Consider the following 24,531-nt stretch of genomic DNA (forward strand, 5'->3'; position numbering starts at 1 on the left):
AATCTTGTATTTTTTTCATGTCAAAAACGTATCGTCCACAACCCTGATTACCATACGGCGAGTCCCTAATGTAATAATGAAAACATTTTTATTGTGTTATAGATTGATTATTTGGTATGCTTACTCCAATTTCCTACTAACATGTTGTTCTTTATTACTTTACTCTATAGTTGGTTTCCCTGTTTACATGTCATTCTATATTTTACACAATAACGAGTGCCATTATATGCTTGTTCTCTGTAATTTAAAATACACCATTTCTACCAAATTTATTCTTTTCACAAATCCAATAATTATATAATTCTTCTATAAAATCCTCTTATATAAAATACACATTAATTAATATTTTGCTTATATTTCAAATTTAATCAAGCCAAGCTTGAGGAAGAAATGCCTAGTTTTTGCTCAGCTTGTTTATAGTTGTGCAAGCACCTTCAGCCAAGCCAAACACAAGCTCCTAACCAACTACTTATTTTACAAACAGCCACAGAGCCACCCCATTATCACTTTATTATTTTGCCATCCTACAGGTTCATCCTGCAAACCCTATTATCACTTTATTTTATGGATACGCCAGTAGCCTGTCTACTTGCCTAACCTGAGTAATCAAGTTGGCCTTTGGGACAAACAATGTACCAATTACTGATTTTTAATTCGGTTTGGTTTCTTTTGTTTGCTTTACCTTTTTGTTTCCATCCCTTTTGATGGTTTTCCTGCGAGACTTTGTCTAGATGTCCTGCAATGACACAGTGGAGTTCAGTTTCTTGTCTATTTCACTATCAGGGAAGCAATAAGCAATTTTCAATTGAGGGGCAAGAGCATGACATTATACCGAAGCTTACAAGCCAAAAATGGGGCAATTGTTGGGGAAAATAATGAACTGGCTTTTCATCTTGGGATGTGAATAATTGTACAATGGTGGGTCAGGCTGGACTTGGAGTGCATAAGGCCCAAACTTGCTAGATTCAAACGAGCCCATGCCAAGCCACACCCATCAATGAGGCAGCCTCCCCAGGCCCTTGCTGCAAAGATGACTGAATCCAGACTTCATGACATTCTAATGCTCGAGTTAAACCCAAGACCAGATAGCATCTCGAGAGCTAAGAGGTCCCTTCGGCCAAATGTTCCGAAACAATTCATCTCTGCAGCTGAAACATTGGAAACGAAGAGCAAGCAGCACAGGTTCAACCGTTTGGTGGTGGCAGGGGATTTGGCAATGCATATGGAGAGCATTCACGGTCAAGTGGAGCTCGGTGAAGAGGGTTCCATCGGTCAAAGATAATGCGTCCTCCTCGGCCAATCCTCCCATGGAAGCGATATGGAGGCGCCACTGAACCATTCTCGATTGGTGGATCTGGTGGCTGCACAATGCCCGAAGCAGCTAGCTTGCCTGGGTCCACGCCTCGAGTGAATAACAATACCGGCTCATCTGGGTCCTGCATTGACATCAAATATAATGAAATGCAACAAAAAATTGTGAGAAAAATGAACTAAAAGAATCGACAATGTAGTCTCTACTATTGAGTTCAATACATCAGAAGTCCCCAATTTTTGAGGATGACCTTTTCTTCTTTTCTTTTTTTCCTCACAAGACAAGCTACTTAGACAACAAACAGAAACAGCATCCGAGCAACTTTTGAAACTTCGTTGAAAACATGTAGTGGAACAATGGAGAAACATTGATAGAAGGTAGCATACCATCTTATGTAGCCATCCATTTCGCAGAGGCCCCCGTTTCAAATCTTGCCTCATGCGGCCTGGAGGGACCATCGCCATCTTGGAATCAACAGGCTGCAAATGAACAGCAGTGGGCCAAGCATGTGGACGACCATTTGTCGTGTCATCTGAGTCCATAAGATCATCTTCGCTTGAGCCAAACTTGCATGGGGCTGGAATGAAGCCTGGCAATGCTGTCCTATCTTCAACAAGCTGTGCCTCATGCTGAAAAATAGTTTGAAGCCACTATCAAACTGGTACATTGATATAATCACAGCAAGCACTAGCTTTTAGATATAATGTACATTCTCAACACATAATAAAGGCTAACTGAACCCTTGATCCACAATGCAATTGGAATTTATTTTGAATTGGTTGAATTCTATCAGAAAACAATGTAAACACAAGCACAAAGCGGAAACCGTCGACAAGGACAAAAGATCCATGTGTTGTGAGGCCACGCCACCTCTTTGCAATAGAGTCCACCATACTGATGGACTAGGAGCATAAGTAGAGGACATCCAACTTTTTCTGGCATTGTTGAAGACCTCATAGGAAATAACAAGATTCCTGATGGCCTAAATGCCCTTGCCATGATGATAATCTCATAGGAGAAATAACAAGATTTCTAGCAACCATAAAACCTTCAAAATAAAACCTTCAAACATATTTCTTGCCCCTAGATCAAATCACTCACAAGAATGAGAAACATTAATGTAATTCCATGGAACAGGCCTACAAGTATGCTCCCCCACTCCCATAACCCCCCCCCCCCCCCCCCCCCAACACACACACAACAAAAAGAAAAAAAAAAATTCAGTCAGCAATGTTTGAAATTTGAACCACACACTTGGCACAAATACTAGTAGTCCTAGCACCTCAAATGCTTAGCACATCTCCACAAAAGTCTGTTTTACTAGTGCCTGAGGATGTTTTCGGCAAGCTCTCGACCTGATATAAACATAACCATCAAGTCTTGGCCCAGCTATTTGAAAGCTCTCAAACTGATACCAATTTCTCTTTAAATTGGGGCCAGTTCCCTACAATGAGAACGGTTAGTCCTAGAACCTGAAAGGTCAATTGATGAGGACACAAACCTACCATATTGGTCACATAATATAAGCTAATGCAAATGGGAGGAACAAGCATAGCTCCCCCAAGCTTATGAAGAAGTTATGACTAAGAAAAGAGCAATGTCTGATATAGGAAACTGCACCCATCTGAAAGGCAGGAGTTATAAGCCAAAGATCCACTTCTTGTCTCCATCAAAGATTCCATGGATTTCATGTTATCTCGTACCATGTCTGTGACATATTCTAAGTTGCAACCCAACACCACTGTTTCCTTGGCTACAGTATCGATGAGCAGTATTGATAATGACTCATATAAGCACATGCTATCCCATATTTTCCAATATATGAGTGTATCAATACAGGCAAAAATGAGTAGGCACGTGGTCTTGATACATGACTAAAATTGAACCTACCCAAAGCATGTTAGTCTCTTTGGGTTGGTTGTATTAGTTATTAGCTAACATCATTCTCCTTGCTGGATCATATATAAGTAATCTATCCCTCCATATATTATAAGGAGGCTTAGATCATAACTGCAATCTGGATCATTTTAACTGATATAAATGCAATAAAACCTCTCGAATAGCTATTTGGATTTAAAAACTCCCCGACCATGATATATTTAAGCAGTGTTGCATAGATATGGGCACAAGAATCAGATTTCCACATGTGTCCAAGTATCTGGCTCAGCAGGAGGGAAAAAGGAGAGATGGAGAATAATTTTAATTAAAAACATATATTAAAACAATGCATAAAAGAAAACATCATACGTTAAGGTTTTCTAATGTGTATGTTTCTCATCCAAAATTCCAACATGAACTTAAGGACTTTTTGGAAATGATATTTTATAAAGTTATTTTAAAATTTACATTCTTGATCAATCTTAGAAATAATAAAAGTTAACATAAAGAATTTTTTTAATAAGTATCCAAGTATCTGACACATTTCTAATTCAGGTATGTATTTGAAACGGGTTCTAGGAGATGGATGTTAATGTCCATGTAACATAGTTTTTTAGTTAAAGACCAATAATTACTTCATATTAGGAAATAATAAAGCTCCGCGGGGGGAGTAACTGGATATAAAAATGGAAATTTGCTAAGAATATTTGCTAGAAGGAACAAGAAGAAATATTTTGATGATAGAGCAAGGTGAAAGGGATTACAAGTTGACAACCATCTTAATGGAAATGGGAGATCACATCAATGTTTGGAACCTGTTGATCCAGCAAACCCATGGTGGCTGAGTTGCAGGATTCCAGTTCCGTTGCAGTTCAAACATGGTTACTAGACCCAAGCACCATATAAGGGAACTCTCTTTCCCTTCCTATTTTGATCTAATTCCTCCTACCAAATACCTGTTGCCTTATCGTTTCAAACTAGAAGGGGAGAAGAGAGTGGAAGAAGAGGATCTAGCTGATCCTTCTCTTCATGAATTTTATGGCCACAAAGCGTGGCGGGCTTCATTGTTTGGGACACCACTAGAGCAGGCTGAAGCAAGAGAAAGCTCCAAAGGGAACAAGGCAGAGAATCTATGAGAGGAGCATGCCTGAAAACACAGATGGGAAAGAAACGAGTGTTAGGGCAGATATATAAGGATTATTTTAAAATAATCATATAATCTGGTCCAACATTTGAATTGGAATGGTTCAAATAGTTTGAGCAGTTGAACTGTCAGCTGCAAAGGGTTAGAATGGTTTTATATTTTACTAATTAGGGTCCCATTTTGACTATTTTGTTTTCAGGTGATGGGCCAAATGTGCCAACCCGTATGACCTGAATGGGTCTCTATGCTAGGCTGTATACCATCAACAAGAATTACTGTAACTGAAGGAGTCTGGCCCTTACTGTTATACTTGAAGCCTGTGTTGCTGAACAGAGCTTCAGAGTCATATCAGGACATGTAGTCTTAGTTATATACTAACAGATGTCAATTAGTAAGCTGATTGTCTACGCAAAGTCCTACCGGCGTCAAGATCCATTAGAAGAGATGATATCTACTCCTTTTCAATTACTTGATGAAGTCCTCAGGTACTTAAATGAACATGAAGTAAAATAGATCTAAGTAGCCTAATAATCATTTTTTACCTTTTTTTTTTTTTGTGAGCCGAGTATTTGTCTTCAAATATCTGCATATAACTTCCACTCTAAACTAACCATGCCACCCAAAGATAACCTCCAAGGTATCCAAAGATAACCATTTCACTCTTGTCTCTTGATGAATTAAGAACCTCCAAATCTATTATCTCATCTTACAATATAACAAAAGATCAATAACTGATTCCTTGTCTTCTCCTTGAATATGGTGGTAAATAGAAGTTAAAGGATGATGAGACATTTAGGGTGATACATCTAAGAGCTGTCACTCATGAATGATGGCCTAATACATATTTTGAAAGAAAATCCTCAAAGGGAAACTTCACAGTGTCAACTTCATTTCTTCCAACTTGACATACTAAATAAAAATAATTAAAGATAGATATTTCATTGCAATATGCATTATAGCAAGACTACCAATAAGCTTAAGCTACAAATGGACTTGGCAACAGATTTTCCCTGCCAAATCTGCACCTTGGTGATACTACAAAAATGTATAACAAGTGGAGTCTCCAGGTGGAGTCTCCAAGAATAGCTGACACAAGAACCAACCTGATGTCAACCTACTGGAGCAACTTCCACCACCTCAACATTGATGATATTATTTGGAATGTAAATTGAGCATTAGAAGACTTGCAGACTTTCATCTTGTTAGTAATCACTGCACCTACATGTCCTGAAGGCATTCAAAGTAGTTCATTAAAATAATATATGAAAGATGATACCACCCCAACCACCCACACATGCGCAGGAGAGAAAACAGGATCATGCAAACACCACTTCCCTACAGGCCAAGTTTCAGCACAGGCAAATTCGAAAGGAACTCCCAAAATACACATGGCATTGATTTCTTTGGAACTTTAGTTCTCCAATGGTCAGAAAACTGCATCTTTTACATGAAATATTCATTTAGACTCCCTTACTTTCCTCTCAAATTCAAAGCTATTTGAAAAAGATGTTCCAATCCCAGGCCTTAATTTTCCAACACAGAGCCTTCCCATTGACAGACATATCTAAGACACTCCAACAATATCTAGTTCACAGCCCTTTCAAGATCTTCTCTCTTTATTGTGATAATGGTGACTTTCTAAAAACAAGATCAACAATATATATGACTCGATTATGTGAAGAAAACCGGTTCCCAAATATGTGTCACATAAAGAAGCCTGACATTATAAGAAAAGACAATATAAGAGGATTCAATCTTTAAAAAGTTGTCTTGATAACATCATGTCTTACTCATGCTTTCCAAATACTGAATTTACCAACATTCTAGTGAGGTCTTGAAATCCCCATAAGTTCCCTTTGTATTGTAATATGGTGACAATGACAAAAGTTTGGTAAAACCAGAGTCCAAGTATACATCCACCAAAGCACCAAATAAATATCTCGTAAAGCTTTTGTTTCTCCCATTTAACTTCTCCAACAAAATATGCCTCCTTTCAAAAACCGATCTTCCCGTACTTCACTTTCCTAACAGTAGTTCATGAGAATGGTGACTTATGCAGTCCATGGTAATACATAATACATAAAAATAAAGTTTCTGAAACTTGTCACCGTCTCATTGACAGATACACTGGGGGTTGACCACCCGGCACACACTATAACTCAAACCAAATGATACAGAACATAGGTTTTGGATCTGAAAAGTTGGTTCAATAAACTGTGGTTGGGATTGAAAAAACAGACCAGAGACCTTACCTAATCAGCTTCAGTAAAGCTGTACAGGCCAAAACAACCCAAGACCTAGCCTGATCATTTCATATCATGTGTGTGTCTTCACACGTAAATGGTTCAATATTTGTCTCCTCATTTACACATCTAAATTTCGAAATGACTCCGATCACCTTTACCTCTCTGAAAAGCGTCCTAGGGTTATTCCCTTCCTCTTGCAATGAATGTAGAAATGATGTGCAAGTGAATGTTGGTGCTGCGGATAAGAGGATACCAATTAGTGGTGACTCATTCTCTCCCTCAGCAACTGGTTGAGTCCACTATTGGATTCGTGTCAATGGTTGTAAATTAGGTTTTGGTTTGGGTCTAGCTTTGGGTTTGGCACATCTAATTTGGGTTTGGGCGTGATATGGCTGTATCTGATCCAAACATAACCAATTGCTACCCCACCTGAGACTCCTATTATTATTCATTTCAATGCTTAGAATGATATGCAAGGCATTTATTACTGAGTCTTAATATCCTTGAGACCTAATTATTCAAACATTAAGTGTCGATTCTACCTATATGTAATAGAATTGCAACTTTTTGTGACACCTGAGCCCATACTACCATCAATGCTACCAAGTAAATCGTGTCATTTAACCTTCAATTTAGGAATAAAAACTGAACAGAGGATCTTCCTTAAAATTGCGTCAACAAATGTCTATCTAAAAAATAAAAATAAAAAGTGAAGAAAATATATAAAATACATATTTATTCCACCACCAAAAGGATTACTAAATACATAAACATCACCACATAATAATCTCACTGTGGCCAGCCATGATTCTAATAGAAATATGACATGATTTGGTTCTGACATAGTGACCTATTGGTTAAGGCAAATACATATAAAAAAGTCCACTAGTGGCACCATACTTACAATATATATATATATATATATATTCTTCCTTAAAATTGCATCAACAAATGTCTATCTAAAAAATAAAAAGTGAAGAAGATATATAAAATACATATTTATTCCACCACCAAAAGGATTACTAAACACATAAACATCACCCCATAATAATCTCACTGTGGCCAGCCATGATTCTAATAGAAATATGACATGATTTGGTTCTGACATAGTGACCTATTGGTTAAGGCAAATACATAAAAAAAAGTCCACTAGTGGCACCATACTTACGATATATATATATATATATATATATATATATATATATATATATATATATATATATATGCATGCCTGGTCGATCCAAAATTCTCAGGACTTTAGTTTATGCTATCTTGTTAGTCAGTTGTGAATTTTCTTATACTCACCAAACTTCTTGATGCAGGACTCCAAAACAGTTGATTACAAAAAGTGTTTTAAGTGATGTAACCAACAAGAATTACTAAGAGATAACAATGCAAACAAATTATAATAGAATTTTCTGAGTGAAAATCTTATACTAGAAATAGCAAACAAACACGAAAGACAGGAATACAACGTTAGGACCTACCTTGTACTTCAATTGAATGCGTTGAAGGCTGACCTCACACTCCATCACCACTCGCTTCTTCTCTTCCCTCTGAAAATAAATATGTTAGAATATGATTCCTCTTGATCTTCAAAAGCCATTGGATAAAAATTAAAATTCTGAGGTGTAAATAAGTGTTTGCAGTAAGAAACCTTAATCAAAGCCTCCAATACTGTTTTGGCCTGGTCTAAGTTACGTCTAACCTGAAACAGATTAAATTTCAATTCAAGGATGGTGAGCATCACAACTAACATCATATAAAATTTTCAAGGAACTGCACCAGAACACAACTTCTTTCTGTGAAAAAATGAAATAATTAATGAGAAGAATGTATTACTGATCTTAAGGTAAAGCAGAAGATCCTAGAAGGCTCATCTCTTAGTCATCTATATTTATATGTAGAACTGGACGAAAATAATAATGTCTAACATCCAGTGAAGCCAACAGTCCATTTATAGATATCACAAGTAATATATACGAATGGGACCAAGATTGTGGGTGAACTCTACAAAAAGATGCAATTTGTTGATAGTGGAAAGGCAAAGGGTGAGTCGTATATTGCTATTCCATGCTTTAAGAGCATAGTTTGTCTCTGTTAAATTTGTTGCATCTTGAGATACCTATTGGTAGATGTCATGATGCCTAGAAAGTTAATTAGTCATGCTTCATATCCATCTACTTATAGGTAGATAAGGAAATAAAAAAAACTTTAACAAATCTATCACATGGCATAAAATAAATCCATGCTATGTGATAAGTTTCTAACACAGGATGGAGATGTATATATTCAACAAGTTGTAATTCCACATGCCATAGTCCTGAGATGGTATATGACTTGACTCTTAGTGGTGTATTGCACTCAAGGCCCATTCCTCATCTTGGAGGATCCAGTGGCAAAGCAGAGGTCATAGATGAGCAGATAAGAGATCAACATAAGGTCCAAAATGCTAAGCATGGAGTTGTGACAGATTAAAAAACCCACCGTAGTCAGTGCTTAAATTTGGAAATAATAATTAGATATTCTAACCCATTGACATGCATCACATAAGGAAAATAAAAACAATTACAATCAAGACCACTCCATGTGAAGATAGACTTTGTATCATCAAGCACTGAGTTTCTTGTGCATGGATTTAAGCTCAAAGACAAGTCACCAAACTGGGGAGGGTGATGCAAATCAGATCGTCATTAATTTCCACAAGAAAAATGCACATAAGAACCAATTTACAGAACTAACCAACCATTTTGCTATGCTGCAAACAAGAGCACGTGTCAGCACCGAGAAGATTTTGCAGTCTCAACAAAATAAAAAAATTCCTAGTTTATTTTGCATGGTAGTCTATTAGAAATTGGATGCAATTCTTATAGTTAAACACCAGGTTTGGTGTTCTTTTCTTGAACTAAGATTATATACAGATAGGTCAGACAGAATTGAATTTCTTTTCCTCAATTCATAAAACTTTATAAGCGAACTCCCTTCCACTTCCCTTTCCACGCATCACAATGACAATATTATCCATTTTAGTTTAAGTTTCTATACATAGATGAATCTTTAGCTGTCTGAATGATTATCCAACTACTCCTATACATTTGAATTATCCATAGATTGTTTGATAATTTCTAATTTTAAGAATAATTGTTCTTATTTATGACATAATCAGGTATTACAAATTTATGATGTTATTGTTGTTGCTAGTAGTGGTGGATAAACTATTATTTGTTATTATTGCCTTTCCAGTCTACTTATAGGAATTATCCAAGTTATATATTTCACTTTTTTTTTAATCTTCAGTCTTCTTATAATAGTTATCAAAGTTATATCCAAATTTTAATTCATTTTTTCTGAACATTGAAATTGAACCAGTAATTACACCACCTGCAAGCTAAATACATGACACAACACCCTTCTCTCTCTCTCTCTCTCTCTCTCTCTCTCTCTCTCGCATGCACACACACACATAGACTTGGGCATCGGGCCGTGCCGGGCCGGCCCAGGCCCACCGGACCCGAGGTCTAAATGGGCCGTGCCGGGCACGGCCCGTTCAGCACCGAACGGAAGCCCGGCCCGGCCCCAGGCCCATCTATTGGCGGGCCGGGCCGTGCCTGGCACGGCCCGTCTGGAGAGGGGGGAGAAAAATAGCCGTTTCCAACGGCTATTTTGGGAAATTTCCAAATTTGCCCCTCCCAACAGTCCCGGCTAAATTGAGGGGTATTTTGGGAAAAAAATTTGGGCTTCTATAAATAGCCCTTTCCTCCCTCATTCTCACCACACCAAACCAACTATTCTCTCCTTCTCTACTACTATTATTTCTCTCTTCTAAAGTGCTCTTCTAGCAATTTAATTTTTAGTTTGCATTTAGCAAGTGTTCAAGTGCTACACAAGAGGAGGTTCCTGTTGAGAAGAGAAGGTCACTCCTGTTGAGAGCACAAGAGGAAGCTCATAATCTCGGCTCTGCCTCTGCCCTCCGACCCTCTACTCAATTCCTCCTTGTGGTTAGTTTTTATTTTTTGAATTCATCAATTTAGATATGTCATCTTTTGAGGAAAGTCAGTTTGGCATTCCTCCTGTTTCTGAGGGAGAAGAAACTAATCCCCAACCCCATGTTCCTAGTTCCTCTAGAACTAGTGAACCGAGTGAAGATCAAATCTCTTCTCGTAAGAGGACTAGTGCTGTATGGAATGAATTTGATAGAGTTATGGTTGATGGAGTCTGGAAAGCTAAATGTAAAAAATGTGCCAAACTTTATAGTTGTAGTAGTAGTGGGGGAACAGGGCATTTAAAAAGACATCAAGAGAGTCATAGGATGCATGATTCTCATGCTCAAACTCAAAGTACCCTTAATATACAAGGGGGATTACTTGTAGGTAATTTTGCATATAATCATGAAAATCAAAGAAAAGCACTTGTAAAATGGATAGTTAAAGGATGAATTACCTTTTAGTTTATGTGAATCTTTTAATTTTGAAGAATATGTTCAATTAAACCTACAACCTGCTTACAAAAGAACTAGTAGGCGTACATTTAGAAGAGTAGCTATGACTAACTTTTTAGCAATGAGACAAAGTTTAATTGAAACACTTTCTACTTTAAATGTAAAAATTTCATTAACTTCTGATATTTGGTCAGCATCTGTAGGTAGTAATTGTTTTATTGCCATTACTGCTCATTATATTGATAATGATTGGCAATTAAATAAACGTATTCTTGCTTTTCGTGCTTTTGATTTTCCACATTCTGGGCAACAAATTTCAAATGTCATTTATCAAACTGCATGTTCATATAATATTAATGATAAAATTATGTCTATTACTTTTGAAAATGCATCTAATAATAATTCTACTGTTGCATTATTAAAAGACTCATTGCATCCCATGTTAGATGAAAATTTATTGCATATTAGATGTGCATGTCATATCTTAAATCTTTCTGTTCAAGCTGGCATGGGCATGATTCAAGATGTGATTTCAAAAATTAGAAATGCAGTTTCTTTTATTCATGCTTCAAGATCAAGACTTCAAGAATTTAAGGAACTATGTATAAATCATGGTAAACGTTTTAAAAAATTTAAACTTGATGTAATTACTCGTTGGAACTCAACATATAGCATGATACATGATGCATACCCATATAAAAACTTATTAAGTGCATATATTAATGATCGTGGATTAGGCTTTACATTGACTGAAACTGATTGGAATAAAGAAAAAATTTTGAAAGATTTTTTGCTTAGTTTTATAATGCTACCAATGTTCTTTCTGGTATTTATTATCCAACTTCATGTTCATTTTTACAACAAGCATATATAATTAGTCAAAAATTTGCAGAACATAGATATGATGATGTTTTAATGCCTATTATTGACCTAATGGAATCTAAATGGAATGAGTATTGGGACAAGATATGTCCTATGCATAACTTAGCTGCTGTATTTGATCCTAGAGTTAAATTAAATGGCGTGCTAATTTTACTTGATGCATACTGTGAAAATATGAATCAAGATCCTGAACCTGCTAAAAATGAGGTAAAACAACTTCTTTATGATATTTATGCTATATATGATGAAAAAATTCGTGGATCTAGATTTTCCGTACAAACCTCTATTTCTTCTTCTAGTAGTTCTCGTTCGTCATCTATTTTTTCATTCATTGCACAGAGAAAACACACACATGCTTCAAGTTTATCTTCATCTTTAAGTAGTGAACTAGAATTTTATTTACGAAATGATCTTCAGTCTGCATATGATGAAAATCAAATAGAGAATCTAGATGTATTAACTTGGTGGAAGAGTGTTAAAAATCAATATCCTGTTATGTCTGCAATTGCACGCGATATTTTAGCTGTGCCGATGTCCACGGTAGCATCGGAATCCGCTTTTAGTGCAGGTCGGCGTGTTCTTGACGAAAAGAGAAGTAGGATGACAGGCGAAACGGTGGAGATGCTTCTCTGCTTCAAAGATTGGTTGGATGCTGAGGCAAGACTTCAAGATAAAGGTGGACATAATACAACATCTTCTGATGATGATGATACAAACACTACTGAAGAGTGAATACTGATTCACTGAATCACTGATGATTAGTAAGATTTCTTAATTTTTTATAATTGTACATTTTTATTGTATTCTGGAGGTCAGACCAAGGTCCAAACCTCGGCCTTTTCTTATTGTATTCTGGAGATCAGACCAAGGTCCAAACCTCCCTTCATGTACCATTTTGATTTAAATTAATAAACTGGTAGGGGTCTATGCCAAACCCCCCACCATTAAGGTGGCTTTATATTAATAAATCCTTAGATTCAATATTTATTAATTTATTAAAAAAATTTATGAAGCATTAATTTTTATGGAGACGGGCCGTGCCTGGCCCGGCCCAGGCCCTTATGGGCCGTGCCGGCCCAGGCCCGAAGCGGGCCGTGCCGGGCTCGGCCCGCGGGCCAGAAACCCGTGACCCAGCACGGCCCCCTTAAATGGGTCGTGCCAGGCACGGCCCGGTACTGTAGCAAGCGGGCCGTGCCAGGCACGGCCCGCTTCGTGCCGGGCCGTGCCGGGCCGTGGGCGGCCCGGCCCAGTGCCCAACTCTACGCACACATACAACACTAACTAAACTCGAGACCAGCATATGTGATGCACATGAGAGGACGGTGTAGGCACACACACGACACACAGAGCAACTGCATGCAATATATAACTAAACTAGGAGTTCAGCAAATGCGATGCTTATTAGAGGATAGTATAGGCAGCCGTAATCTTCTAATCTAGTCGATATTTTTATTTGCCATAAGATAGGGAAGGCAACATACGAAACCACTCTTCCACTTGACTAGGCAATTTTTCAGGTTTAATTTCCTTCACACATTGAAATCCATAGGACCTGTGAAAATCACTTTAAAAAAGATGTAAAGACCTCAACGTCCATGTGCATCTGGAAGATCCATTTCATTCTTCCTACTCAACATTCGGATCACATGAAATAGGAATGTTGCCGCCATCTTAGAGATAACAAGATCTTTAATGACCTTTGTTACACTATCCGACACGGAGGGCCAACCAAGGCATTATCCATCAAACTTTGAGGAATGCTTAATCTCTCAACTTGACATGGAATCATTCCTTGAAAGAAACTTTTAGACAAGAGAAGGACCTGCCACAAAACACCGGAGGCAAGTTGACAGATAGGAATCTCGTATTGCCAATCATGTTATTTAAGATTATGCATCCAAGAAGGAGAAGGTCCTCTTCTAAATGCAAGGGTTAACTTTACATAGAACTACCTCAGAAGTGTTTCTTCTGATGAACTTTTGTAATGTCAATATAGGTAAATATCTAAATTTCCTTTAAAAGCAGTTAACATTTTTCTACTTTCTACACATCAAGCAAGTACATAGCATCAGAAAGTACCAAAAGATACTTCATCAAAAATCTTCTACACCCAAATTAAATGCATTAGTATACTAATAGGCTGCAATCAAACTTTTTTAAGCAACCCTTTCTTTCATAGAGGACCGATAGAAGGTTACATTCATATAATAAACAAAACTGCCGATTATCCTCCTACATGAGGGCATACCAGATGCCGCCTAAAAGACCAAACTCTACAACCCAAATTCCGGCCACCAATTGTTGACAAAAGACATAGATGTTAATTGTTATCTGACAATATGCTCCAACGTCGATACACAATTTTAAATGATATGTGATAGATTACTCTAGAGACAAACAGTAATACTTTACGTAACCCTTCAAAGCTAAACTTTGAACATAAACCAACTAAAAAGAAGCTTCTTTACCCAGTGGAGAAAGATATAGAAAAGGGCGTAGAAAGCAATGGGTATCAAATGCATATGAACTTCAACAAAAAAATAAATAAATAAATGTAGGGCCCAGATCAATGGACAGAAAGCAGGTTCCTTCTTCATCTAACTGACATTTTTATTATTTAAATTCATTTCATCTTAGAACCCCACCCCACCCCAAAGCAGGTCCTTGTTTACAAGGAAGAATCATCCAGACTTCGTCTATGTAGAAAAGTATGTTACCCTAAGTCAATTGATATATGAAGTGAAAAGAAACAAGGACCTCACCTGGCGAATTTTTTCAAATGACTGAACATTATTCTCTCTCCTTTGTATCTGAAAAACGAAAAGGAGAAAAGATCAGACTGGCCACAGAAAATAAATTCTTGCCCTTGATTAATGTGCAAAAATATGGTTGAAACAAAAGGATGCTTTTAGCACTTCTCATAGAGTCAATAAGCATTTACAATAATATTCAAACTATAGCACCTACCCTTCTTGTGTGAAGACGGTGCACCTTTTCCCTAGGTCTGAACACATTGTAAGGATTTGTATCATTAACTGGTGGAGGAGGCTGTGCAAGCACAAAAAATACAGGCATCATCAGGCCACCTGAATCTTTTTCAGAAGGCGGTTATGCTAAAAGATCACCATAGGAGCGAAATAAGAATTTAAATTTTAACCAACTTGGTCAGCTGAACAGAACACCATGGAATAGATTGAAGAATACAGTAATTTAATTCATTCTTGTTAATTTCATGTTTTATGCAGCTTTCTCATCTCAAAAATACAAATGGAATATTTTTATCAGAGATTTAAAAACAGCAAAGCTACAGAGAAAGGAAAAAGAAACTAGAGCAGCAACGCTAACATATCCAGCAAACCAGAATAAGCATTAAATATGTACCTTAAGACCATGAAAAAGCAAATGCAATTCCACTAACACACTTGATGATATTGATGGAGAAAAGGTAGAATTAAATATACATCTCTGCATAAACCTATGCAGGCTTCAAGAAAAAGGTATTTTTGTAGAATATTAATTCCATTTTTTTATGTAATAAGTGTCTGAGCAACATTTTCAGAATTTTAAGATTCTTGATAGCACCGATCCTTTTAAACAAAGTAAATCTTTATTAGAACACATTCAAATAAAAAAATGGTGTTTAATATTCCATCATTCAGATAAGCTATGTGAAAACAACGAGCACAAAAAATTAAAGAAAGAAACTAGAGGCACAATAAATTTGAACAACAAGAATATAGGCTACTCCATCTAATGCTGTACATCACTAAAAGATAGCTTTAGAAAAGGAATGATAATGAACCAATAAGAGTTATTTCATGAACTAGAGAATAGCAAAACAATATAACTTCATGTGCAAGGTTGATCAATCATACATGCATAGTCCACCTAACAAAAATGAACCGCTTTGATACATCTTACATCCAACAAGGTGATGGGCCTCACCTGCAAGCACCGCAGAATAGGTTTTTGCCATCGCTCTCGCTGATAAGACATAAATAAGCCATGCATGAGAATGGAAAGAAAGACAAAGCGCTGAAAATTTAGCAAAATCAATATCTTCAGTAAAAAGAGACTATATGAAAGTTAATGCATTTGCAATCAACCATTCTAGGGTATGCTTGCAAAAAGATATCCACAATTGCAACAAAAAAAAAAATAAAAATTAGAAAAAATGAATTTATGAAGTTGACAATGAGATAATTTTTGTTAAAGAAACATGTTCATCAAGACTTCTCACGGTTTTATAACATGAAATATACCTTTCCTTTCCAATAGTTATATACAGACTGGAAAACTGCAAATCTTACAGATAGAGATTGCAAAGCCTGCAAAATGAGGAAGCTATAAGCAATAGCAAAAAGATTATAGGACAAAATTCACATCTATAAAAGTTTGAAAACCAACAGAAAATTTGAGGTCTTATTATTATGCCACACGAGCAGCTGAATAAACACCTAAAGATTAACTACCAGCTAAGTTTCTCATTCATATGCATTCTTGAACTTGTTTCAATAAAAAAATGCATGCTGAGATAAAAAGTACAAGGAGAATTATCAAACTACTTTTGAGATCAATCAGTAAAAAATAACAATAAAGAAAACTAGGTCCTCCCAGCATCTGCAAATGGTAAATTGCATTCTCTTTGCTTATAAAAATGGATTATTCATTTCTCAAGATTTCAACATGTAATTTGTCCACAAACAAGAAATGATCGGAGATATGGATATGTAGCAAAAAATGCACATTATGAATGTATGCCAATGGAAGATTTAGCTAAGACATGTATCCTCTGAAGAGGTCATAGAGGCTTTAGTTCCATAGATAGAAAACTGCAAAATTCCTATAAAATATTTTTACAAGATATAGAACAATAGTCTTTTTGCCAAATAGTTGAATAAGGATGACTGATTGTGGTTAACTACCACATGTTCTGACAAAGATTCCAACGCTATAAATCCAAAAGTAACCATTTCTTTTGATAAGTTATCATAAGAGCCAGACTTTAGTAGTAGGTAGAAGTTTTAGAAACTTCTTATATATAGGTATCAGGCACAATGGATTGCTAGATTGCAATAACCAGAAAAGATAATCAAGTGCGCATGGGATATGGCCACTTTAACACAAGAAGCTTTTTTGGGTTGACAAAATCATAGTGCTTCTCATACCAGACCAACCTAATGAAATGCAAATAGGGATCAGAAATGTGGCCAATATCATGAAGAATACTGCCTTACATTTAGAGCTTCTTAAAGAACAGAGAAACAAAAAACATCATGCAAATTCAATTTATAGCTAGTACTGGAATGACATAAATGCTGCTCCATAAAATTTAAAAGTGCATCACCTCAGCTGCAGCATCTAGCTTCAAAAGAACAGGAATAGGTGATACAAAGGTGGGCATTATAACTCCTGCTTTTTCTCGAATTTTGTGATCCAACACCTCCAACTTAAACAGAAGGGTCTCAAACCTGGATCAAAATGTATTTGCATGATCATTAGAACAAGGAATGGGAATATGTGATGAATAATCTACAAAGAAAAAGCCCATTCCTCACACCAAATATGTTGTGTGTGTAACAAATATTGCATTTCTAGCAATTAAGTACTGTCTCATTCTACAAACAAAATGAATGCTATTCGATAGAAGATGATGTCAAATTTTGTCTAAATTCATAAATCCCATCTATGAACAAGTGACATTGTTGAATTCATAAAACCAGCATGTCTCTGTGCAGCTATAATTCTTAAAAAGTGCTTCTATTGATCTATCAACAAATTCCATCCTGAAGACTTATTGCCAAAAGTGTACACATGATGAAAACAGGTGATTCTCGATGCATTAGAAAAATATGCAAATGGTCAGACTGCAATGTGAACCATATTGTACTATTACCTATGAACTGTAATACACCCATCAATTGACAAAGGAGCAAAAACATTCATAGATGTCAGCTAATAGTTAAAGCACAGAAAAGGTTATCAAGAAGGATTTAAAGAGCAGATGCCAATATTGTCATAAAATGTGGATATCTCATTGACAAACTCATCATTTTAGAAGCATAATCTAACAATGCTTAATATGTAGCATTTCACTCCCTCTTTATTTATAGAAATTATTAATTTTATATATAAAAGTAGTTCTTTTCCTTTCTTCCAATGGTGGGAAGGTGAGTAGCACCACTTGAGCATGCAAACTCCTCTTCATCCCATTTATTGCACAACTATTTAACTAAGTTCTTTAGCAAAATCTTGAGACCTTGATCATTTAATTTGATTTAACGACAAATAAAGGTTAACTGGAGCAAAAAGGTAGGACAAATATAATCCAAGTCAACCAAATGAAACCTGCGATGGCTACTGAATAACCTCCTTTTACTTTGTCAATAATAAACCCTTTGACCTTTTTCTTCGTTCGCCAAATCTTCTTCGGTTCCATCCAAGCATTCAGTTTGCACTACTTATGGATCATGTAATCTATTTCAGGCTGGACTTGAGTCAGAAATGGGTTATGCTGGGTAAGAGTCATGATCATTTAGGGATCATTACTATAATATCTCATCTAGGTCAGACAGCAGCCTTTGTTATGTGCCAATAATTGTTAGTCAACTAAGTAGTTTTCAGGCATTTGATGCCATCCAACAACTCGCATAATATTGTAAAAAAACTACCTTATGAAGAGTCTAATTCTAGAACTAAATTTTTCATATAGCTTCTTCCATCCATGATGGTCTTTCACCCCTCCTCTACTATTTTTTACCTTATCCGCCGACTATAAGCCTCAAATGCTAGTTCAAAAAAAGAAGTTCAGAAAGAAGTAAAAGGAGTTGTTTCATGCTTAAAGGAGCTCATATGAAGAAAATGGTGAGTTTTAAACAACAGGAAGAAAATTTTCATTAAGAAAAAAATGCTATTGATTATCTATAATTAACTAAAATGCAAATATTTATATCATGATTTGAGCTCTGACAATTTGTTACTAGAAATACACTTGTAAACACAATGCAATAAGACATATAAAAAATAAAATATCACTAACTCCACAACGAGATCTTTGGTCAATTTAGGTATAGAGTTTCAGTTTTACTTTTCAGGTGTAAGTATCTTTCTCTCGTTGTTAAACTCTTCAAGCCAGTCCTCATCCTCATTGTCCAAGTCGTACTCAACAAACTCACCAATCTCAGCCCTGGCTGCAAACAGTAATCAATGCTCAGAAAAAGGACCCTTATGATGAAAATAACTTTGAAAACAGCATTAGTATCATACATCCTCTTGCACGTAAATACGATGTTGGTTGTGTAAAGGTGCGAGCATAATCTCTTTCATATGTCGCCACAATACTAAATTGTGGAGTGGGTATCTCTTGAGAACTTTTCTTTCCAAAAGTTGGATGCACCTGCTAAAAGCAATATTATCATATCAGATAGTCACTCTATCAGATCAGATGTGCATTTACCACATTTTGACTATGTAGAGATTTCATTACATGTATCAAGCATGTGACTGCATGATATCTAAAAGACAACATTTAATAGCAGAATGGATCACTGCTACAAATCAAAGATAATATAAACATCAGCTTCAGGCAATTTTAGAGGTTCATATATACATATCATAGTCACATATAAAGACAAGGAAGACTGAAAATGGCAAAATCAAACAAGATGCACAGAGAAATGGAAAGGCAAATGTAAAGGTAAAGGCAAGACATATTCACCACAAATAACATTCAGTTGGAAAGTTAGTAAGCATTTCAAGCTAAAGCAAATTAAAAAAAGGGTAGAGTTATTAAGGGCCTTAAGGCTATAACTTAGTTTTCTAAGAAAAGATGATGAAGAAGAAGATGCAAACCAGAAATTAAAATTTAAAAGATTTACTGAAAATAAAGCCTCTTCTCAAAAACTAAAAAGAAAAGAAAGAAAGAAACCCTTCTTCTAACATGTCTAGTGGTGTTAGCAGAAGATAATAGAAAATAACAAAAAAGATATGAAAGCCCTATTATGATAAGCAAATGTCAAAAACAAAGCTATCCCAGTAACATCATTTCCTGCCAATCCATCAACAATGTCATTGGAAGATCATGAAATGTGATTATATGACACTGGAAAACAACTGATGCACTACCAGATCCCATCATTTCTGTCCTATACATGTCCAATCTCTAAAGAACCCATCCTCGATTATCCCAAGTATTTGAAAACTTTGTCCCTCACGCCCATATACTATCACACACTGGGTGAATGCTTTTTTCTTGCTCAACCTTATTCCCCATTCAATACAGAGATAATTTAAGGACACCACTACAATGTCTCTCCAATACCAGAGACACAGTTGACCCCAGAGTTGGCCATCACAATTCAAACAAAGGGTTTAAGTCACTTGTTACGATGGTTGCAATGCCATTAAAGCAAACCAAGCATCAACACCAAACTCCAAGCCCCGAATTCAAAAACAACAGTCAAGTAGGGAGCAGCATTACCTCATTGTCAGTGTCAGAAGCAAGCCGGAGCAGCTGGGAGTTGCGGGTGGAAGCGACGGTTGCAGGTACATCATCATCCTCAAAGTCCTTGATGGATTTGACGATTGGAAGCTTCTTGTGGATGTCAAGGGGACGAGGCCTAAATGACAGCCTACTCATGTCCACTTCATCTCCCTTCAGATACCAACCTCGCTCCACTGCTCAGGCTGCCGCCGCCAGCACCTCCATTGCAGCACTAGACTCGTAACCAATCGCCAAGACTCAATTCACCCCGCGATACCGACTCCAAAACCCACTTCGAACCGCTCACAAGCATCCAACTTCCCTGCGAGCACGAGGGCTCGCCATTCACAACATCTTCCGATAGAACAGAGCCCACCAGCTTCAATGCAACACGACGCAGTTCAAACAACAGGCTCGAAACAACGGAAACCCTAGAAGACCGACTCAGAAAACTTCGAACCCAATTGGAGAAAGGGGCGAACAGGGCGGAAATACACGAGGTTTCTCCTATCCAATGATGCCCTAGTTTCGAACGAACCAAGACAGCAACCACCAAGGCGCCACCTTTTCGAAAAAAAATCTCCACTCCCCGAGCCGAAAAACGGGCCACGAGGCGGCGAGACGGGATTCCGGGGCGAATTCGACGAGGGTTTTCGACCCGGACCAGTCGCCGGAATCAGCTGAGTTAGGGCACGGGATCTCGCGGGGAGGGGGCAGGCGTTGGGGGAGGGGGGCGTTCGGATGCGTGGGAAAGGAGCTCGGATGGATTCAAAATCCGCGCGGAACGACGGGAGAAGAGGGGGATTCGTTAGGGTTTTGGGCGGAGGTCTAGGGTTTGAAAGAGAGAAAAAAAGGGAGGGAAGGGAAGCGAAGGAAGGGCAGAGACGCGAGAGGAAGAGAGAGAGAGGGGAGAGGGGCTGGGCCGGTGGCGTTCTCTTTCTTTTCGCTCGCTGGCTCGACTACTCGAACGCCAATGCCCGAGCATACGAATTGTTTACAAAACAGACCATTATGTGTCGTAGATACTGGCTAGCTGAAAGAGGACGTAATTTATAGGGGGGAATGGTTGACCCTATGCAACCAAAAAAAAAAAAAAATCTTATGATTATTTTTTTTAAATTTGGATTAACTTGCTTGTTTGAGTTTTTAGACAACTTAAGTAGTCTTGTTTTTTTTTTTTTTGCAGATATAAGTTAAGTTTAAAGGAATCATCATTCTCTCTATTTTATATAAATACCTTAAAAATAATAGTCAATTGTTATTTTGAAATATAAGTTTGGAGTTGATTATTATCGCTTGGGTGGTGTATCTAATGCTGATCTACGACATAATCTTTAAGGAAGGTTAGATACTTAGAACTACCTGTACACGTAGGGTTTGCAATTTTTTGACTTGCATGCCACTGGAATGGTGCATGTCTTTTTTATATGGGCCCCACTTATATTAAAGGTGGTCGCATGTACAAGTACGAGTCAAGAGTGGTTTTAAGCCTCGTGTTACAGAGATTAATAGTCATTTCATGGGTATATATTTCATTTCAAAACTTTGCTATCACATATTGTTTAGGTCCAATGTGATAGTCCTGCTTTCCTATATCTCTTAATCATTTTTTGAAACACAGAATTAGAAGCATTGACTGAGATTTTAAGGGAAACATCAATGAGAAGTAGTCCGACTTTTAGGCTCGCTAAGCTCAATAGTTGCAAGAAGGTCAATGACTTGAGTGCCCTCTCAGAAAATATGAGAAACTAAAAAATGAATGAGTGAGAATTTGTCATATTAGGAGAATATTGTGAGGCTAAAGGTAATTTAAATCTCTCTTGTTAAAAATCCGTGTAATAGTTATTATCGGATCACCTTCAACCCAAAAATTAATGGAGACTCGAAAGTAACTGATGGCCAAATGAATGACCAACCATGTTAGCCATAGCTTAATAATATCTAATAGAAGCCTTCCATAAAGAGCTGGCTCCAACTGCTATAGTTTGCTCGCATTGATTTTGCATCACAAGCCCATAATTGGGTGGTTACTATTCAAGATAAACTCTAAATTGCCCTTACTAGATAAAACTAATTCCATGTTTCAAATAAAAGTATTACCGTATGTGGCAATACTTTTATCGATAATATTATCGATTATATTGGATTTTTCCTTGGATCCCTCCTGGTTTTCTTCTAGTGTTTCACAATATCACGATGAAGGAATATTATTTTTCATAATTTAAGGTACTTGTGCTTAACTAATAGGTGGTTGATCTAATGAAATGCTAAAGATGAGGGATAAGATGGTGGCATTTATGATCACTGGAATACAAATGGATACCTTATTTGATATAATAGCAATATGTGCATTCCTTGAAAGTTGTAGATGTTTTGATGGTTTACTTGTGATGTTATAAAGTTTACAAAGGTTTTTGTGTTGATTTAACTCAACAAATTTGGTCAAATTTATTTTATAATTAATATCGGAATGAAGATTGAAACATACCATCAGATCATGTTTGCTTACATCCTAACTTGGGATTGAGAGCAATATTTACAGCGGATCCATGTATTTTTGCCAATATCAATGAAAAATCCCTTTTTAGAAAAAGACATTCGAACCTAGAATGCAAATCCACACAATATTATAAATTATACTCCCCACCATGGAAAATGTTGATAACAAAATGTTTCAGGATTATGGACATGAAATTGATAATAGATCATATTATGTATATATAGTTTATATATACTTTTTATGTTTAAATATTCTAGTGCTCAGTAGGTAGGCGCAAAGCATCATCCTTGCGATATCTATTCATGCCAATTTCGAGTAACATATTTGACTGAAAAAAGTAGAGAGGTCATGACTTTGTATTGATGACTATTAGATTCCTTATGTCATCCTTCCCAAACATTATCTAGTTTGAATGGTAAGTGGGAATATTCTAAGAAGTAAAAAAGAGATGTTTAAATAAAACAGATAACTCTTTGACCTTTGGAGCAATAAAAATGTTTTGGTTAATGGCCCGTTATAATGACTCCCATCCGAAATAAATCTAGTAGCATGAAATGGACATTACATTTTATTGAGAGAAGCAACGAGTTGCGTAAAATCTGATCAAAATTGATGCATGACATATGCACCATTGCGTTGAGACCATCTAGATCATTTGTTTGTCTTTATCATTTTTCTTTTTCTATGCACGAAATTGTCATGCATCTTTTCATCTATGCAAAAATATTTCAAAAAAATTAGTTTTAGCACATCGTAGGACAAGCAACCAAATATCATGCATACATCAAGACCAAAAGAGACTAATCTAGCAAGAAAAGTATTTGCCAACTATAAAATAAACTATCATTTCAGCGTCTAATTCTTAAACAATAAAAATTAAAACACATAAATATTTTAAAGCAACAAAGCCCACAATGACCTTATCATCGATATACAGTTTTAAGATTTGATCCGATTGTGGCTAACGCTTAGCGTATCGAGCGTAACTTTTTCATAAAATTATTGAAGTAAAACTCTAATATTAATTTGGTTATTGCCTACAACAGCTAAATAGATGTTAGTCTTAATAAGTCGGTAGTTAATGTAGAACTAATTATATGCAATTACAAACATCGAAGGTAGAACGATGTCGAAAAAATTTATAAAAAGAGGCATAATGATGTATCCGAGTTTACTCATAATAATCTTGCAGCAACAAATTATAATGGTGAATACCTGATTGTATCGGCACCTGATGCTCCTCCGTGGGTTTTGTGTGGGGTGTATGCGAGCACGAATCACAGGGTCAGGAGAGTCCTCTGGCAGGAGATTGCTAGTCTCACTGCCCAGGGTGTCCCGACAGTTGTTGTTGGTGACTTCAACTGCATCCTGAATTCGGGTGACAAGAGGGGAGGGGCAGCCTTCACGGATAGAGTGGACAGGAGGGAGTTCCGTGACTTTGTGTCACGCACGGGCCTGGTGGACTTAGGTTTCTCAGGACCTCAGTTTACTTGGTGCAATAACCAGCTTGGCAGTGCTAGGGTTTGGGAGCGTCTAGACAAGGCCTTTGCGTCCCCAGACTGGCTTCTTCTCTTTCCTACCTGCAGGGTTACTCACCTCGGATCGCCTCGGACCACTGCCCCCTGCTGATTTCTACATCACTGGGACCC

General features: G+C 36.9%; 1 protein-coding gene across 2 annotated transcripts; it reads right to left on the minus strand.

Moving 5' to 3' along the window:
* Positions 1 to 777: 777 nt before the first annotated feature.
* On the minus strand, positions 778 to 21,391 carry LOC120103900. Of its 2 annotated transcripts, none has more exons than XM_039127244.1 (12): positions 20,380 to 21,391; positions 19,167 to 19,299; positions 18,988 to 19,090; positions 17,248 to 17,371; positions 16,163 to 16,228; positions 15,846 to 15,884; positions 14,868 to 14,948; positions 14,663 to 14,710; positions 8,238 to 8,288; positions 8,068 to 8,136; positions 1,699 to 1,941; positions 778 to 1,436 (listed from the first exon to the last, which is right to left on the minus strand). In XM_039127244.1, exons 1-12 carry the CDS (start codon positions 20,536 to 20,538, stop codon positions 1,185 to 1,187), a joined length of 1,368 nt encoding a protein of 455 aa, XP_038983172.1. In that variant the 5' UTR covers positions 20,539 to 21,391; the 3' UTR covers positions 778 to 1,184. The 2 variants fall into 2 exon arrangements, with proteins under 2 accessions (XP_038983172.1, XP_038983176.1); XM_039127248.1 differs by having other exon boundaries at positions 868 to 1,436; positions 19,167 to 19,296; positions 20,380 to 21,390.
* Positions 21,392 to 24,531: the final 3,140 nt, after the last annotated feature.

This window comes from Phoenix dactylifera, chromosome 1 (assembly GCF_009389715.1).
Source record: "Phoenix dactylifera cultivar Barhee BC4 chromosome 1, palm_55x_up_171113_PBpolish2nd_filt_p, whole genome shotgun sequence".
NCBI classification, from domain to species: domain Eukaryota; kingdom Viridiplantae; phylum Streptophyta; class Magnoliopsida; order Arecales; family Arecaceae; genus Phoenix; species Phoenix dactylifera.